This window comes from Papaver somniferum, chromosome 5 (genome assembly GCF_003573695.1).
Source record: "Papaver somniferum cultivar HN1 chromosome 5, ASM357369v1, whole genome shotgun sequence".
Classification (NCBI taxonomy): Eukaryota; Viridiplantae; Streptophyta; class Magnoliopsida; order Ranunculales; family Papaveraceae; genus Papaver; species Papaver somniferum.
Window position 1 is genome coordinate 92,603,204 of NC_039362.1, and position 16,677 is coordinate 92,619,880.

The 16,677-nt window shown below is 37.3% G+C and overlaps 2 protein-coding genes across 5 annotated transcripts; one reads left to right on the top strand and one right to left on the bottom strand.

Moving 5' to 3' along the window:
* Positions 1–4,743: 4,743 nt before the first annotated feature.
* On the top strand, positions 4,744–7,637 carry LOC113277649 (zinc finger protein 830-like). Of its 2 annotated transcripts, XM_026526695.1 has the most exons (9): positions 4,744–4,807; positions 4,887–4,913; positions 5,100–5,192; positions 5,768–5,867; positions 6,002–6,134; positions 6,221–6,620; positions 6,788–6,863; positions 6,973–7,019; positions 7,138–7,637. In XM_026526695.1, exons 3-9 carry the CDS (start codon positions 5,110–5,112, stop codon positions 7,313–7,315), a joined length of 1,017 nt encoding a protein of 338 aa, XP_026382480.1. In that variant the 5' UTR covers positions 4,744–4,807; positions 4,887–4,913; positions 5,100–5,109; the 3' UTR covers positions 7,316–7,637. The 2 variants fall into 2 exon arrangements, with proteins under 2 accessions (XP_026382480.1, XP_026382481.1); XM_026526696.1 differs by lacking the exon at positions 4,744–4,807 and having other exon boundaries at positions 4,838–4,913; positions 6,251–6,620.
* A 2,740-nt stretch (positions 7,638–10,377) lies between these two features.
* On the bottom strand, positions 10,378–16,226 carry LOC113282227. 3 transcript variants are annotated; one of them, XM_026531205.1, is made up of 13 exons: positions 15,833–16,226; positions 15,596–15,749; positions 15,038–15,192; positions 14,655–14,837; positions 14,136–14,211; positions 13,724–13,801; positions 13,057–13,142; positions 12,439–12,512; positions 11,947–11,992; positions 11,708–11,817; positions 11,456–11,630; positions 10,878–11,013; positions 10,380–10,760 (listed from the first exon to the last, which is right to left on the bottom strand). In XM_026531205.1, exons 1-12 carry the CDS (start codon positions 16,097–16,099, stop codon positions 10,921–10,923), a joined length of 1,497 nt encoding a protein of 498 aa, XP_026386990.1. In that variant the 5' UTR covers positions 16,100–16,226; the 3' UTR covers positions 10,380–10,760; positions 10,878–10,920. The 3 variants fall into 3 exon arrangements, with proteins under 3 accessions (XP_026386989.1, XP_026386990.1, XP_026386991.1); XM_026531206.1 differs by having other exon boundaries at positions 10,632–10,760; positions 10,882–11,013; XM_026531204.1 differs by lacking the exon at positions 10,878–11,013 and having other exon boundaries at positions 10,378–10,760.
* Between the last annotated feature and the right edge of the window lie 451 nt (positions 16,227–16,677).

Consider the following 16,677-nt stretch of genomic DNA (forward strand, 5'->3'; position numbering starts at 1 on the left):
CGACAAGTTAACTTCGGACTGAAATGTAGTTGAGTCCTAACCAATTTCACACTAATTAAGGTACAGTCGCGTTCCTTACGCCTCTGAGTCCCAACAGGACTCTATGCACTTGATTCCCTTAGCTGATCTCACCCACAACTAAGAGTTGCTACGACCCAAAGTCGAAGACTTTATAAACCAATCTGTCTCACACAGAAAAGTTTATTGGATAGATAAATTTGTCTCCCACAGAAATACCTATGAGTTTTGTTCCGTCTTTTGATAAATCAAGGTGAACAAAAACCAATTGATACACCAGACTTATATTCCCGAAGAACAACCTAGTAATATCAATCACCTCACAATAATATTAATCGTATGGTAGCGAAATAAGATATTGTGGAAGCACAAATGATGAGACGAAGATGTTTGTGACTAATTTTTATCTTGCCTATCAGAGATTAAATCTCGAGCAAATCCTAAGAATATAGTACTCAATACGATAGAATACAACAAGATCAGAATACGACTACAGAGAAAATAGTTGGGTCTGGATTCACAATCCCAATGAAGTCTTTAAGTCGTTAACCTATAATGGTTTTAGGAAAAACCTAGGTTAAAGGATAACCGACTCTAGTCGCAACTAGTATCACACAGGAGGTGTGGGGATTATGTTTCCAAGTTGCTAGAGTTCTCCCTTATATAGTTTTCAAATCAGGGTTTGCAATGAATGTTACCTTGGTAACAAAGAATTCAATATTCACCGTTAGATGAAAACTTGATTAGGCTCAAGCTAATATCTTTCAACCGTTAGATCGAACTTAGCTTGTTACACACAAATGAAAAGTGACTTCATTTAGATATGGGTAACCGTACCTAAACGTGTACACCTTGTTGTCTCAACAATAGTTAACCGAAGTTATCCATATGAACACTTTCATATCAACCTTGTTCATCTTAACACAACTAGTTAAAATGACTCAAATGAAACTAGTTATAGAGTTGTTCAATTGTTTATATTCTCATAGAAGTATACAAGACACAATTGAATCAATTCATGAACATTATAGCCACGGTTTGCAAAAGATTGCATTCCTTAATTTATAAATGTATTAGTTTATGAACGATTTTAGAACATAACCTACTCAAGTATGCAAACGGCTACGCATACCTAAGTAGCCGGACTTGGTCTAGGTTCTCCAGTATGCAAACGGGTACGCATACTGTCGTACACCACCAAACTCAGTTGAATTCCCGGACTTGAACTTATGCAGGTATGCATACTGGTATGCATACTAAATTCCCAGACTTTCAACTAACCAACCGGTACGCATACGGGTATGCATACTATGGTTCCCGGACTTTGAATAACTTGCAACATTTAGCATACAAGTATGCATACTGTGTTATATCAAATTAATGGTTAATTGTTCTAAACTCCCATTTCAATCATTGAAACATTCTTAGAAGACGGGAATAGCTGTCTCACACAAACTATTAGCTTCAAAGCAATTTTCAAGTGATCGAATGATCAATATGAAACCTTCCGAGTCTACACCAAATGACTGTCTCACACAAATCATATAAGATGTTACTGGGAGATTTTCATATGACCATCTTTTGACTTTCGTCAAGAATATAAGATGAACTTTGTTAAAGCGAAAGCTTCCAACATATATTTCGAGAAATATGTAAGCGAGTAAAACTCAGCTCGAAATATCAAATGTGTATAATCGAAGTATATATAGCTATACGACTTTTGACTCAAATATGAGGTAGAGTATATAGACTTTTGAGTGATAGATGAGTTCAAGTCTCCACATACCTTTTGTTGATGAAGTTCCACAAGCTCCCCTTAGTAGTTCATCGTCTTCAATCGATGAACGCAGTGAAGTCTAAATATCAACTACACTTTCTATCCTAATCCGAGACTTAGCTATAAGTAGACTAGAAATCAAGACTTATAGTTTGGCAACTAAACTTGACAAACAAGCTTGAGATAACAACGCTTACGAGTTCGATCGAGTATTGCTCTAACATAAATCTATAGTTAAGGAAATTTAGAAGAACTGTAGTAAATATTGCAAATGTAACACAAATGAGAAAGAAAACAGAAAAGTAATAAAATTGCGTAGAGTAAAAAATATTCAATTATAAGAAAAAGATTCATAGATTGTGTGAACCTGGTTGGAGAGAACAACTTGGGTTTTAACATCTTCCAGCAATAATATCATCATTTCCAGCAACTTGATCATTGTCAGATTTGATTATGTTAGTGTAAGTATCAGTCTCCTTTGTGCCAGCGGGTTCTCTTTAATTCAGTTATGTAACTAGGGTCTCATCCCATATCCATTTCTACTTCTCATAGTGGATATTATACTCCTTCACATAGCCTGAACACTATATCCCATAGCCTTTACTCCAAGGCTACTATGCGTTTCTGCTTATCAAAAAAAAAAAAAAAACCAGAAACAAACAAATATTTAGTGGATGTTACACTCCTACGCATAGTCTGAACACTTTATTTTATAATGCTGGTTCATATGGGCATGCAAAGTGACTAGTTTGCCACTTTTGCACCCATTATAGGTATGGCAAAGTGGAAAACATATTTGTCCAAGTGGTATACACCACTTAGCCAGTTGCGATAGAGACTCCAATGCCCGACGATATTAATATTCCTTGCTGGTTAGCACAGCGCCAACGCTATTGAGATTATCACTCGACGCTAATATTATCACTTTGTAGTTCATCATCCAATAGTCATAATTTCATCCCTCTATAAATACTCAATTCCAAGCTTATTTCAACTCACACTTCTCATAATTTCACACCTTTTTCATACCTCTCAAAATTCTTCAATATGAATACTATCATGGTTGAATTCATAGAAAACCAACCTGCCGACGAAAATCAAAGATGTGCTGACCGGGCCAATGGGAAAAACGGAAAAAAATCTGGGGTCCAACATTTACTATCACCCTAAGATGAAAGTATTTTTCGGGGTTATGTTTATTTTATCCAAGATTGTATCAATGGTACACAACAACAAGGTTTCGGTTGGTGGAAAAATATATTTTAGAAATTTCAACAATAAACCTCTATAATCATGATGCGAGCGGGTTGAGTGGTAGCTTCATTGTAATCAATAAGGAAGTAACTTTGTATGTTGCTCAGGTAGTGCGATCCGATTGAAACATAAAGAATGGTGAAGTTCTGGTGGACCTTGAACAAAGGTGTCAGACGGAACAACTCCACATGAACGAAAAAGATTTCCAATATGAAAGTTTTCATGAGATCGTAAAGGTGTTGCCCAAATATAATCCAGTCTTGTTATTTTAAGTTATGTTTATTTAACTAGTTTCTTAATTATCAGCTCTAGTAGTTTTAATTTTCTTTAATTTAATTAAGTGTCGATGAATTAAAAATATAAGTCTAATTTCAACAATACTTCTTGTTTTAAGTCAATTTTTCGAATTCATTGACAACTACGCCTTTTTACAATATATGACCTCAAACTAACCAATAATACCGAGCCATTTTATAAGATACAAAGTTGGAAAATAAGAACATAAATAAAGTGTTCAATAAAAATCTCTGACAATTTTTGACCTCATGGTTTTTTTCATTTGAATAAACTTTCTTCGATGTACTTTTGAGGAGAGTTTCCTTTGTTCTTCTTACTAGTATGGTTAACTTCCAAATTTACTTTGTCTTTGCCTTTATTTTCCGTTGTCTTGAATTCTTCTTTCCCGTTTAACCGCATGTTTGGATTGGTTAATATCCAAGACTTGAGACTTCTTTGTTTTTTACCTATTTTTGACATGTTTTGAAAATTATATTTTTCTTCTTTTTACGAGGATTTAGAGGGGACTATTTTGCAGGGAAAACTAACTACAACAGTTCTACGTATTTTTGAGAGAAAAATTGGATTTTTTTTTAACTTAAAACTAGTTTACATGACGTGTCCAAAATCTAAGTGGAGCCATATACTTCAAGTATGTGGCCCGACCACATCATAGTCGTGGGGATTTCTTTATAACTATCACATATCTTGTTACAACAGCTTCAAGTACTATCCTAGAAAAATTAAGCTGAGTTTGAAATTCTACCCTTTCCAAAAATTTGAGAACTTTTACATTGAGCAAGAGTGAAAGAGGGAGAGAAAATTTATGTAAAATTTTGGGTAAAAAATTAAATTTGAAAATCAGAACAGTGTGACCATCATGCCAGCGACGGAGTCTTTTATCGCTGACGTTATAGACACGGTCACTTGATAGAAAATATCGGGCTAAACCATTCTCATAGTGTCGCGCCCCAAATGGAGAACTATGGCCACCTTGCATAGGAACCGGCCTAATCCCTTGCTTTATGACTATTATGCTTTTCCGCTTATATTAAATAGATAAGATCCATGGACACTCTTAGATAGACAAGTACAGACAAGATTAGCGTCAATTTCTCCGCAAAACCCAAACGACAATGAATTGAAGTGTAATATTCTGATGATATGTTTCTCTTTAAGGCTGTGTTTGATAGGAGTTAATTCCATGGAAATAGTCATCTTTCCATGGAAATAACTTGTGTTCCGTTGTTTGGTCAAAAATCTTTTTCCATGAAATTGTAAAAAAAACGTGGCCTGAAGGATATTTTAAACTTTTTCCATGGAATTCCATGCAAATTCTTTCCCTGCTATCGAACACAGCCTTACAAAATTTCTAGAGAAAACCTCGCAGGAAGCGTTGGTTTGGTGCTCGTAAATACGTCAGGAAAACCTTGGAACCAAAAACTTGGAACCACTGCTTCCACTATTTCGAAATAGAAAAAGGCAAAAACAAACTTACGCCTGTATAAATTTTTTTGTTTTCCTTTTGTCTATCTTCCCTCACTTTCTTCCCTTTGTACAGAAGGAGGATCGAATCGAATGAATCCAGGTACGTTTCCTCTCCCGCACCTGCTTCACTGTTAAAGTTCGAACTGGTTAGGGTTTAGTTTCCATATTGTCTGAGATAATCTCAAAATTGGCTCCGTTCATTATAGGCTAAGGAATTAGGGTTTAGTTTGTGTTCTTTTTGAGGGATTTGATTGATTTCTCTGATTTTCAAATTTTGTTATTACAGGAATCAAACAATGAGCTCCAAGGCATTATATCGATCTAAATTGAAAGAAGCTGCACTAAAACGGGATAAACGCATTGATTCTGCACTAGTTAGGTAATGAAAACTTTTCCTGTTGTTATATTTTTTTTGTGACCTAGGTTTTAGCCTCAGTAATTGTATCCTAGCTAGGGAAAATCTTTTTTGTTTAGGCTAATTCTTTTCTGTTTGTAAGATTACTAGGAAATGAAAACTTAGTAATGCAATGAACGGGAATTAACACTGTTGCTGCGATAGCAAGTGGTTGAATAGATAAAGAGAAAGAGATAGGTGTGGACGGGAACCAAAGATATTAGATTACATGGAAAAGTCGGTGTTATGTGTAACTGAACAAATAATATTTTTGTAGCACTTAGTTTTCCTTTTTGGCTCGTGATTGTTGCACTTACATAATCTTAGGGCTATGTAGATCATTTTGCTTTGATTATTTTGTCAAATGTAATTGTTAGTTTAACTGGCACTGCGAGGATGTATTATGAGCATTTTTTTAAATATTTTTATGGTGGGAAGATATGTAGGAATACTTATGTTTCTCAAATAGAAGATGCAAATGTCAATAGGGCAATTACACTAAGTAATTATGTTGTGAAATTGAGGATAGCTGATTTATTTCCTCCTGTGTGTTTGACTAGGTACAATGAATCTGATCAACCTGTTTGTCGTGTTTGCGAAGTCGTTTTAAAGTCTGAATCCCAATGGGCTGCACATCAAGCTTCTCGTAAACATCATGACGTGAGTTTTACACTGTCCAAAAGTGGTGACAACTTACTGTGATAATATGATTCTCAGTGATATGTGTTTTGGTACTTCTGATAAGTAGTTAATTTCAATGTTCAGTGTGATAAAAGGAGGTCTTATTCTCACAGGCAATTAAGAATATCAGGGCTACCGCAGCTGCAAAATCCATGCCACCGCCAGGGTCTACTCCTAAAACCCGTACTCCAGCCTCTCTGCCAGAAGGTTTTTTTGATAAGAATGACCCGAAAAGACAAAAAACTGGTAATAACCAACTTTGGATGTCCTTATGTTTTTTTTTTTTTTGCATTTGTATAATTGAGAACAGTTGACTAACTGCTACATTATGGGGTTGGGTACTGAATCCCCCCATTTTAGAGAAGTTGATACAGAAGGGAGAAGAGAAATTAAGGCAGGGAAGAGAACTCTTCCTAAAGGTTTTTTTGACAAAAAGGATGGTGAAACAAGTGGACACGTGGGTTCAGAAGTTAAGCCATTGAAGAAAGCTCTTCCTGAAAATTTCTTTGATAATAAGGATGATGCTGATACAATGAAAGGCGATCCTGAAATTGTGCACAGAGGTTCCCACACTGATGGGTTTTCTGGTAAGACAGATAATGTTCATGCAAAACGAAAAATGGGCGATGCAGATGTCAAGCAAGTTAAGGGAGCTCTGCCCATGGGCTTTTTTGATGACAAGGAAGCTGATTTACGAGCTCATGGTATCCAGCCTGTTAAAGTTGATCCAGAGTAGGTTCCTAGAGCTTTAAACCTTCTTTTTATGAACTGCTACTTTTGTTGTTTATTTTATGAAGAGCTGCCCGACCACAGTATTTGTCTTAAATGTGTATCAATTGGACATAAAGGGTTTAGGTTTTCAGGTCTTCTAATTTGAAGCTCGTCTTAACATCTGACAGGGACAAGTTAAAGGAATTTGAGAAGTCGATTCAAGAGGACGTGCATGAAGTGGATGAACGTATGGTAGAAGAAGAGGTGAGTATCAAGTTTTCTTGTTGGGTACAATTGTGTGATTTAGGTTGCAAAATGTAACAAACAATTTGTTGGAAATTGAAATAACCTGGTGCTGTGACGCCTACTGCAGATAGATGCAGCTGAGATTAGAGAAGGGGAGGAGTCTTTAGCGCAAAAGTAAGTTTTGACTTGTGAGGCAAAGCCGCACAAGTTACATGCATCTTTAGCTACATTCTCGTAAAGGCAGTATAGTTGGAGTGCTGGATTAATGTGTGTTTATTTTCTTTTTGTGCAGGGAATATAGAGAGAGGGTGGAAAAGTTAAAGAAGAAGCAACTGGAGTTGAAGGCTGCTAGGCTTGATAGGCCAAAAGCTTCAGGTGTTGACAAATCTTCAAGTGATGAAGACATTGAAGAGTCATCAAGTGACTCAGATGATGATGATGTACTTGATTGGAGAAAACAAGGGTTTTGAGTTATGTTTTGGCTCCGTAAGGCAGCAATGGACTACACCTGACATCGCAGTTGATCTACACATGGAAGCCATGTTTTCTTTCTTCCTGTAGCTCATGTTCAAACAACGAAATTTAGATGTAAAAACCCTTGTTAAACCCCATACCAGCAGATTTGGAACTAGGTACCAAAAAAAAAAAAAGAGAGAAAAAGGAACTGTCTTGTGTGTCTGTTTTAATGTTTTCACGGGTCACGAGTCGCGACTGTTAATATTAGAAACAATGATCGTTCGTGATAACGTTCAGGACTGTTTTACCAGTGCGCAAAATGATCGTTTATGAGCATGTCAAAATAAAAATCTAATTTAGAAAAGTATTTTAATGTTTTCTTAATTTCTGAAAAAACTGACAGTAAAAATTTAAGGAAATTTAACAAGTTCTCTAAAGTTTTCCAGAAATGCTGCGACAAATATTTTGCCATGGGTCTTGCAGGGGTTGCTTGTTTTACACAATGCCCAGCTATCAGAGTTTATACGAAAGAAGACGAGGAACAAGTCACTACAACGGGACAGAACTGGTATAAGCCAGTGAGCCGTGTGTTTATCTCCATGGTTGGTTTTCTCTACAAATAACGGCACCATGCACAATTTCGCGGACCCAAATTGGCCATAACCTCATCACCCCCACTCACTAAAAACTAGGTCCGACTCTGTACACCTAAGTTTGGAATCTTTAATCTAAGTTGGTTTCTTTAAAGGGGTACACATAAATCTTGAATCCATCCCTGGCACTATAAATTATTTTTTTTTGATCGGTCATCCCTGGCACTATAAATACATACCAACTTACATCTACTGCTTCACCAAACAAAAATAAAGAAACATGGAGGCAGTTTTATCGTCGTCATCAGCAGCAACAGTTGAATTAGACGAGCATAGAAAAAGTGAGACCCATCGTCCACCATCGCCGATGGAAGCACCTTGGCTTGTTTATCCTCATGGCGAAGGTATGAAAAACCAAGCTTTTTATAATCCATGTGAACCGAATAATAGAACTTGTAGAAAATGCATTCCAGAGTTGAGTCGAAAATCGTTTTGGCAAAAGCCTTGCCATCAAGGATGGCTAGTCATTCTCTGCGATCACAACGACACCAGCACCACTACCAAGTGGAATTACGGCGACTGCTTTTTGTGGAATCCAGTGTCGTTGGAGATGATTCAGTTACCTAATCTCCATGACGTGCTGCTGCTTACTCCACAATATTATCATCTTACCGACTGCGTTTTAACCTCTCCACCACCACCTCCAACTACTAATCCTCCTGCTACCGACGACATCAATGACAGATTTTCCTCCATGGTTTTCTTTTTATTTGAGGGATTAGATGATAATCATACAAACACTCTTCTGTTTTGTTATCCGGGAGACAAACAATGGCGAACTCAAGATTTGCCTGGTGATGTAATTGTCCGATCCCTTGTTTATCTTAACAATGAGGGTAAGTTGTTTGTTATGGGTCGCATGAATTTAAACATAGAGATTCAAGTACTAATTGCTAATGATGGTCAAACTGTACTCTCTAATTCTAAGCCATTCTCTATAAGCAACAACAGCTATGTATCTGCTCCATTAATAGGCGGAAATTTTACACCTTCCCGAGCAGAATACGTGGAATCTTGCGATGGAAGAGAAATCTTCATGGTGAATAAATATTGTCATCCGAGAGGTTTTGACAAGCTAGTTCTCTCCATAAACGTCTCCAGGTTGAACTTCTCTTCAATGGCTTGGGAGATGGTGGACAGTTTGGATGATCATGTATTATTTCTTGGCCAGTCCACCTCTGCATCTTGCTCAGCTGCTGCAATGGGTCTGCCCAGAGGTTGCTTGTTTTACACAATGCCAAACGATCAGAGTTTATACACATATGACGTCCAAGATAATGCGACGGCAGTTATTTTTCCATGTCTTGAGCTACCGACGCCGTGGTCTTCGCCAAATTGGATCATGATGAGGAAGCCTGAAAAACATGCTGCAGAGGTGACTGAGGAAAAAATTAGCAGTAAGGAGCAAAATCACTACGACGGGAGAGAACTGGCAGAGGCCACACCATCTGCTGAGACCAAATGTCTATCTCCATGGTTGGTTTTCTCCACAGACAACGGCACCATGCACAATTTCGTGGATCCGATGCATAACCACAGCAAGCACCTCACAAAGGTTGTCTCTGAGTTATTAGTAGGTGCTACAATTTTTTCTCGAAGAGCGGTTGGCTACTAATGACTAAAGGAAGAAAAAAGGTATTCTTCTACAAACCTTTCACAGGAGAAACCATCCAACTTCCGGACATACCAGGGGATCGCCCTTATGACTTTGCAGGAATAACATTCTCATCCTTACCGACTTCCTCAGACTGTGTAGTTTCCGCCATTGCCCACTGGCCATCTACCCACGTCGAGGTCTTCTCAATTGCACGAGGTACAGAGTCATGGAGATCTATTTTTTTACCACACACTGAGATGGATAAAGACGAGTCATTTTACCCATGTATGCTTAACAATCCGGTTTACTGCGATGGAACTTTGTATGGTCTTGATAATAACGGCGCGTTAGGAGTTTTTGACGAGGATGCACTTTACTGTAAACTTATCGTGAAGCCACAGGAAACATTTAACGGTATCGATCAATGTTACTTGGTGGAGTGCGGAGGAAAACTCTACTGGTGGAATTATCACACTTGGGAAAGTCTATTCAGATTTTTAAATTGAATCGCACCAAGAAGGTCTGGGTTAAAATTGAAAGTTTGGGAAAGCATGCGTTGTTCATCAGCAGCACTTCTAGTTTCTCAGCAGTAGCTCCGAACGGTCAAATGGAGAATAAGATATGCTTAGCTAGATTACGCGGCGAAGAGATTTTATGCTACTCTCTTGATGGCAATAACTATTCCAGTTAAGGCTTTTATAACTCGAAAGAGTATTCAAATTGCAGCTGGATTGAACCTAACTGGTCACTATCAACAGTCGATGAACTCAACTGGTTTGCCAAGATCTAGTTTGTTAGTTTGTGTCAGTTTCTTGTTTACTTAAGATGTGAGATGATTACTTTTCTTTATTTACTCCCTCGGAAACTTCCGATTGTTACCATTATTTATTAATCTACAGTATAGTTTTTCCTCTCTGGCACTCTCTGCACACATGCATGACACAACCCAACATTTTCCCTACAGATACACACCCTTATAAAGAAACTCCTCCATATTACGCTAACAGAAAAGTACATGGATTATTTGGTCACTATCTTACGTTTGACAGCATACAACATAGCAAACCCTGCCACAGCAGCGGCAAAAAAGAGTTTAACTTTGCCAAGCTTCTGATATTGGAAAGAAGCGCCATTTTTCAAGAATACCCATATCCACCGTTGTAGAAAATGAAGGCGGCAAGTTGACTGGAATTTCTCCACAGAAAAATCCTGCCACAAAATGCAGAACAAATGAGTTGATAAGCTGGATTGCAACCCCAATCCAGGATTCTGGAAAGCTCACATGGAATCTCCAGCTTAACAAAACTTAGATACACTGATCTGAACCTACAAACGTGGGGACACCAAGCGACCAAAAAAGACTGGGTTACTAGAGAGCGACTCTCCTCGTTAGAGTTTCACGATGAATACGCAGTTTATCAGTAAATGCATGGCAACTGTGACTGAAGCTTTCTAAGAAGCCCTGCAGCAAACCCTTGCACAAAATGTTGCAATACTTAATATGTGTTGACGATGGAGAAAAAAAAAGTAATCAATTTCTCAAATTTTCCGCAAAAAGAAAGAATTGTATCCAAATTCCTCCAAATAGTACTTCATAAAAAGGAAGGTGTGACGGCATTCAGTCAAATAAGAGTGTAACTTTAGGTGGTAAAAAACTTGGTCGCAAAATGCATTTCTAAATATTCGCCGCTGAAAGAAAAGTTGGTGGGAAAATGTCCATAGACCAATGCCTTCATTTCAGCTGCGACATTATTCCTTAATAATATGGCACCAAATTTGAGTGTTCCGAGTTCTAACCACCCAACCTACTTAACCATCGCCTCCTTGCTGAAGGATATTTTCTTTAGGGTTGCAGTATCGTGTTTACAATTAAAAGGATGAGGTAAATGAAATAAGAATGTTACCTTTGGTAACTTATCTTGTTGAGCCAAATGCTCGACGTGAATCCGCACATTTGATGAAGCAGGAATCCAGTAACTGGGATCAACATCAGAATATACCTTCGCGACTATGTCAAACAATGTCTCCGCTCCATCTTCCATGGCTTTCAAAATGGACAATTCCCTGTTTCTTCTGTTCCTGAAAACAAGAATAACGTAAGTTTCTCTTCCTCCAACGGGAACAAGTAAATCCATGTAAAAAGTTCTAGTATATACTTGAGATATCCACAAAGCATGTGCTTTGGCCAGAGGTTGACTTTCCCGTGCATTGGGATTAAAGCGTGAGGTGAGAGCTCCAAGAACTTGTAAGTTGTTTCAAAGTAATCCTGCATAAATATCAGATGCTCGAGAATCAAAACTGATTTCGATACTAACTCATATTTCTCTACTCAACAAAGAACTTCCATAAATCATAATGATTCATTATTGCAGCTTTTGGGATAGACTTTACTTGCCTTCATGTTTCCACCAGATTGAATATCCAGGATCGCACTTCCTTGACTGAATTATAGTGGTCAAGCAAATCAATAGACATACCAAAGTAATAAATCATTGCACAACGCCAAGAGAGAAAATATAGTACCCAATTTTAGCTCAATTTGCAAATTATTTAAAAAAATAAAAAAACAATGTCACTACATGTGTTTTAGAAATTTTCCCCCAGTAAAAGCTCATTTCCACCTTCTTGATTATGTTTACAGACAGAACCAGAACAGATTCTACTGGCTAAAACAGATGCACTTGGTATTTCATAGATCAACTTACTGCATTTCTGCAGAATTGTATATCCATAGAGAAGCATTACGATATTGTGTAACAGTGTGGGCACAAGGTGGTACCAAATTGATGACTGTATACATTCTTTGTTTGTTTTCCGCCTGTTTAACAACTAGCATTTGAAAACTGCTGCTTTAATATGCAATTTTTTTCTTAACAGAAAACCGTACCCGACACAATGATCCCCCACAATCAATGAGTTCGTTCTAACATGAAGCAAAGCCATATGACCATCTGTATGCCCCTGGAATTGAGCAATGATTAGATGGATAAGCGAGTAAACCAGGACTAGGCATATGGCAAGTTTTAGATAGAACTGGCGCTAAAAAGTATAAGCAGGCTGATACGATGCAAATGATAGACAATGAAAAAGGAATGATGTAACAAAATTAACCTCGAGAATCTCCACTGATGCGGCAACATGTTTTGGCAAGTCAACAATTATAAAAACACTATCATTAGCAATATACACGAAGTTCACGAACCACGTGCTAGTAGTTTCTAACATGTCAGCAGTTAAACACAGATGTTTTAAATTTCAGGGCAAGCATTCTTCAGCGATTCCTTTGAATAGAATAAAGAGATACAAATATTGCAAATGGTGATGAATGCTTTAACCACTTGAAAAAATTGGTACCTTATGCAATACTAGATTGGTACCCACAAAATTAAGTAATACTAGATCTGTGAACCCACGCCACCCCTCCAAGTACCAACTAAAGATCTAATTTTAACAACATTACATGCATAATTAATAATTGCATACAAACAAGATGGAAGTGTGTTACCGGAGCAAAAATGACATTTAACCGTTCACCACCAATGCAAATCGCTTCAGCTCCTGATATTGCTGTATAACCAAGAGACCAATGATCTGTGGGAAGAAACGAGAGTTAAATTGATTCTTCTTTTGATGTTTCTGTTAGTATAACCATGGTAGACTGATAAATAGTATATCCAACACAAACAATAAAATACATAATGATCATATACCAACATTTACTCATGATATATATTAAGAAAACTAATCACATATCAACATATTTCATGATTTTGATAAAACAAGAACTTTATCGGTTTTATAAGCCATGCAGCAGTATTCTAATGAAAAAAATAGTCTAATTCTTGATACACTTCATAACCAAACGAGATTCGTTCCTCAATTCAGCAATAATAATAATAGTAATATAAAGTTGCAGCAGTGTTGGTGCCCAGCTTGTTGCGAGGCTACCAACTAACCTCATGTAAAATACTCCTTCGCTCTCTTCAATAAAGTTGCAGTTTATAATAATAATAGTAGTAAAACCGCGAGATTTAAAGCATGGATTTGTCATTAGACACTTTAGATTCAAGCACTGTACTTCAAGTATCTAATTATTCAACTAGGTTGTCTAATTCATTGTACGATGCCACGAAAATCAAATATGAACAATAAGATATGATATAAGTAATAACCTTTTCCAATATGACGCATGGTGTTCTCATGTGCTAGAAGAGTAGCATCTGGATTGCACTTTTGAATAACCGAGAGACCTGAAATCATGCCATTGAACTATCAATGCCTCTTCAGAGGTAATGCTATTATATGCGGCCAAATCTCCAACTTCAACTACTTAAAGATTTATGAGGATAACAGCAGGATGCAGCATTGGTGGCTTGCAAGAAACATTAAGCCAATAAGATCAAATTGCCACAAAAAACTAGAACATTTGACTCCACACTGGCGCTATCAGGTGTTTATATCCTTGGATGTCAGATACGTTGATAGTCTCATGGGACCCTGACGACGAAATTCTTAGTTCTAAACCCAGTGACAGAATGTAATGGAGTCCGTCTTATTTATTTTTAGCTTCCTAGAGACACTTACCTTCAACATGATCGTAGTGGTGATGAGTAACAAAAACCACCAACTTCCGTGGCAAAGAGGCGACAATTTCCATAAGCTGATCAATGACAAGCAATAACTTAGAGAGACAAAAGATAAGAAGTAAACTAGCATAAATTTCAGACGAAAAAAAAAGAAGAAACGGGCACCAGAAGCTGGATCTGTATCCCCAAACATACTGTAAATACTAGTGAAATTGATAGGCTTAAGAACAAATGTACGAGTCAACATCCAGAAGTGCAGAAAACAGACTACTCGGCATCAGATATAGAGAAGTTAGAACTTCGAGAAGACATACAAAGCTACGGTCAACTCTAAAATCATCCTGCAATGACATTTTATTAACAAAAGCATACCTAAAATTTTAAGTCAAGGACAACTGTGACTGACAGAAGACTTAAGTACAACTTGTAGAGTCGGAATTGATCTCTGATTTAACGTCCCAAAATACAGGCAAACAAGGATATCAAGTACATTAGTACCAACAACAATATGCAATACCTCTGTATGACCCTCAAAATGGCACCCTGGGTCCATTATCAGTGCATCTCCATACACCGAAAAATCTGAACCTCCACGGCTACCAGTCACATTATCAGGTGCAATTACTACTAAGTTTGTTGTAAGGAACGGCTTTTGAGTTTTGCTTTTCATTGGCACAAGTGTGACACCTGGAGGGTACTCCTGATGAAAAACATAGACTTTATCAAGTGTCATTTAACCACATCAAGTGGTCCTGTTTTTAAACCATTCCATTCTTACTATTAGAAAAAATAATGCCTAAACTCTTGCTGTCCACTTGATTAGCCCATTTCTGTCGCGACCAGATTGGCGTAAATATTATATCCAAAAAACAGATACCGCAAAACTAGAAAAATGCAAACCTGGTAACGCAAAGGAGAAGGGACTTTGCACCTTCCACAATGCAGATGATCATTTAGAAGCCCAACAGCCGCCAAAGGTCCAACACGATCACTATTAGGGTTCACTTCCAATAACAAATTTCTGCAACTCTGGATAGACACCCATTTAGAAACATCTGCGCGCACACACACACACAAAAAATCCATCCTTAGAGACAACCTCTTCAATAGACAAAACAACATGGATTACTTGCAAGAAAACACAGTAAGAACTTATGCACAATAATACAATATGCATTAAACATTATTCATATTTTCCACTGCACTAAATGAGTAAATGGCCATTTTCCTGATGTTACAAACTACTCCGGTAGTCATTATGCATGTTATATCTTTTTTCCTTCTCATACATATTCTAGACACAATTTTCACCAGTCCTACCATATCTTTGTGTAGCTCCCTGGAACCAAATGAAATTTACTTGTACTTGCATGCTGTTGTGCTTCATTGCTTCATCATTTCTCCACTATTATTACTGACAGAAGGAAAATAAATAAATAAATATATATATATACTAACTTGGTATCATCTCAATTTCAGCCCCCAACTTCCCAAAAATGAAAATTGTTTGAGTAGGAGGTCCAGGACCAAATTCAGCCTCTTCATCATATTTCTGAAACACCCATTTTTCACAAATTTCTCCTCTTCCATGAAAACCCACTTCTGATAGAACCTACAAGGTTACCCAAAACCCAAAGTTCAGCCTCTTAATCATAATTCACAAATCAATTCAGATAAAATAAAAGAACCCCATACCTGTTTGAGAGCCGATTCAACATCCAATATCTTCAAATTCAACTTGGAAGAACAAGATTCTGCATTTTCTATGTAAAATTCAGACTTGTGAGATACTCCTCCTACCAAGGGATTTAATGTAGTAGAAGGTAAGTCCCATAGATCAGAATCGATGTAAGAATCGTATTCTTCTTCGCCAAATTTTGGTGGTGGAGTTTGTTTCACAAGGAGATACTCATCCTCATTGGAATTGCTGTTGATTATAACTGCAAGCTTGCGAATCGCCATTTAAACTGTGGGATTTTTGGTTGGTGATGGATTTCTGGAGTGATCCCTCACTCGGTTTTCCTTTTTGTCAATAGACTAACAGTAACACTCTCAAGTAGTCACAAGACTCACAACTCCCAACAGCTGTAACCTGAGTTTTTTTTTTTTTTTAATTTGAAAGCGGCCGAAATTGTATTCCTAACCTATGACCTTAGAGTTCAACCCCAGTTGGCAGTTGGTTTCAGACAACTAATTGTGCCATGCCTTTCTTACACTGCTGACGGGTACCATTTTACTAGAAGGGTATTACAGAATAAAGCACTTTTCAGTTTCTTATATGGATTTTGATATCTCCCCAGTAAACTGTTACCCCTATTAATAGAACTCTATTACTGGGGCTTAGAAAGGCTTGACTTTTTGGGGCTATTTGGGCATGAAATAGTGATAGTGAACACCCGCTATCCAAATATTTACATAATGACTAATATGACCCCATATGATTTGAGATAATAAACTTGATTAATATCACTAATCATGATTAGCTAATTAATTAACACTAATTCATTTCTTTAAGTTAAGTGTAGAAGATGAAAATCAAA

Coding starts and splice junctions, on each gene's coding strand:
- LOC113277649 (XM_026526695.1), top strand. CDS start 5,110: ATGAGCTCCAAGGCATTATATCGATCTAAATTGAAAGAAGCTGCACTA. Junction 5,193..5,767: donor ATTGATTCTGCACTAGTTAG/GTAATGAAAACT, acceptor GTGTTTGACTAG/GTACAATGAATCTGATCAAC. Junction 6,135..6,220: donor CCCGAAAAGACAAAAAACTG/GTAATAACCAAC, acceptor GCTACATTATGG/GGTTGGGTACTGAATCCCCC.
- LOC113282227 (XM_026531204.1), bottom strand. CDS start 16,099: ATGGCGATTCGCAAGCTTGCAGTTATAATCAACAGCAATTCCAATGAG. Junction 14,838..15,037: donor CTTCTCCTTTGCGTTACCAG/GTTTGCATTTTT, acceptor GTTTTTCATCAG/GAGTACCCTCCAGGTGTCAC. Junction 13,802..14,135: donor CCACTACGATCATGTTGAAG/GTAAGTGTCTCT, acceptor GCATGATTTCAG/GTCTCTCGGTTATTCAAAAG.